Source organism: Empidonax traillii, unplaced genomic scaffold, assembly GCF_003031625.1.
Source record: "Empidonax traillii isolate 1590-97213 ecotype Southwest subspecies unplaced genomic scaffold, ASM303162v1 scaffold3447:size12954, whole genome shotgun sequence".
In the NCBI taxonomy this organism is placed as follows: domain Eukaryota; kingdom Metazoa; phylum Chordata; class Aves; order Passeriformes; family Tyrannidae; genus Empidonax; species Empidonax traillii.
In genome coordinates this window covers 1-1,609 of record NW_020958640.1, presented here as the reverse complement: position 1 = coordinate 1,609, position 1,609 = coordinate 1, and the positions used below count along the sequence as shown (strand labels likewise).

General features: G+C 57.0%; 1 protein-coding gene across 1 annotated transcript in view; it reads left to right on the top strand.

The window, feature by feature from the left end:
- Window positions 1-1,605, top strand: part of LOC114072548 (noelin-2-like) — a gene marked incomplete at both ends in the record, with an annotated part of 8,881 nt that extends 7,276 nt beyond the window's left edge. The window contains 2 exons of the mRNA XM_027910428.1: window positions 37-440; window positions 1,425-1,605. Coding sequence (XP_027766229.1) covers window positions 37-440; window positions 1,425-1,605 — 585 coding nt within the window. The remainder of the gene's footprint in view (window positions 1-36; window positions 441-1,424) is intronic.
- Window positions 1,606-1,609: the final 4 nt, after the last annotated feature.

The window sequence follows — 1,609 nt, the reverse complement described above, 5'->3', positions numbered from 1 at the left end:
TCCCCCATTTTTCCCACATTTTTCCCCCCCCCCCAGGTGTGGTACATGGATGGTTACCTCCGTGGCCGCCGCGTGCTGGAGTTCCGCTCCCTCGACGACTTCGCCGCCGGCCAGAACTTCATCCAACACCTCCTGCCTCACCCCTGGGCGGGCACGGGGCACGTGGTGTTCAACGGCTCCCTCTTCTACAACAAGTACCAGAGCAACGTGGCCGTCAAGTACCACTTCGGCTCCCGCAGCGTCCTGGCCCAGCGGAGCCTCCCCGGCGCCGGCTACAACAACACCTTCCCCTACTCGTGGGGAGGGTTCTCCGACATCGACTTCATGGCCGATGAGAGCGGCCTCTGGGCCGTCTACACCACCCAGCAGAACGCGGGCAACATCGTCCTCAGCAGGCTGGACCCGCACAGCCTGGAGGTGCTGCGCTCCTGGGACACCGGGTGAGTTAATTAGTGATTAATTATCTGTAATTTACGGGCTCTGGTTCCCCCTCTGGGCCGTCTACACCACCCAGCAGAACGCCGGGGAACATCGTGCTCAGCAGGCTGGACCCGCCCAGCCTGGAGGTGCTGCGCTCCTGGGACACCGGGTGCGTTCATTAATGTTAATTACTGTCAATTAATGATTCATTAATGGTTAATTTACGGGCCTCTGGGCCGTCTACACCACCCAGCAGAACGCGGGGAACATCGTCCTCAGCAGGCTGGACCCGCACAGCCTGGAGGTGCTGCGCTCCTGGGACACCGGGTGCGTTAATTACCAATTAATTCATAATTAATTATCTTTAATTTACGGGCCTCTGGGCCGTCTACACCACCCAGCAGAACGCGGGCAACATCGTGCTCAGCAGGCTGGACCCGCACAGCCTGGAGGTGCTGCGCTCCTGGGACACCGGGTGCGTTAATTACTGTTAATTGATAGTTAATTAATGATTATTTAACGATTAATTTACAGGGTAGGGTTTGATTCCACCCCTAGCAGAACGGAGGGGCAACATTGTCCTCAGCAGGCTGGACCCGCCCAGCCTGGAGGTGCTGCGCTCCTGGGACACCGGGTGTGTTAATGAGCATTAATTAACGATTCATTAATGATTAATTTACAATTAATTTACAGGGTAGGGTTTGATTCCACCCCTAGCAGAACGGAGGGGCAACATCGTGCTCAGCAGGCTGGACCCGCCCAGCCTGGAGGTGCTGCGCTCCTGGGACACCGGGTGCGTTAATTACTGTTAATTGATAGTTAATTAATGATTAATTAACGATTAATTTACAGGGTAGGATTTGATTCCACCCCTAGCAGAACGCGGGGAACATCGTGCTCAGCAGGCTGGACCCGCCCATCCCGGAGGCGCCGCGCAGCGGGGGACACCGGGTGCGTTAATTACCATTAATTAACGATTAATTAACGATTCCCCCCCCCGGCAGGTACCCCAAGCGCAGCGCCGGCGAGTCCTTCCTGATCTGCGGCACCCTGTACGTCACCAACTCGCACCTGGCCGGGGCCAAGGTGTACTTCGCGTACGACACGGGCAGCTCGAGCTACGAGTACACCGACATCCCCTTCCACAACCAGTACTCCCACATCTCCATGCTGGACTACAACCCCCGCC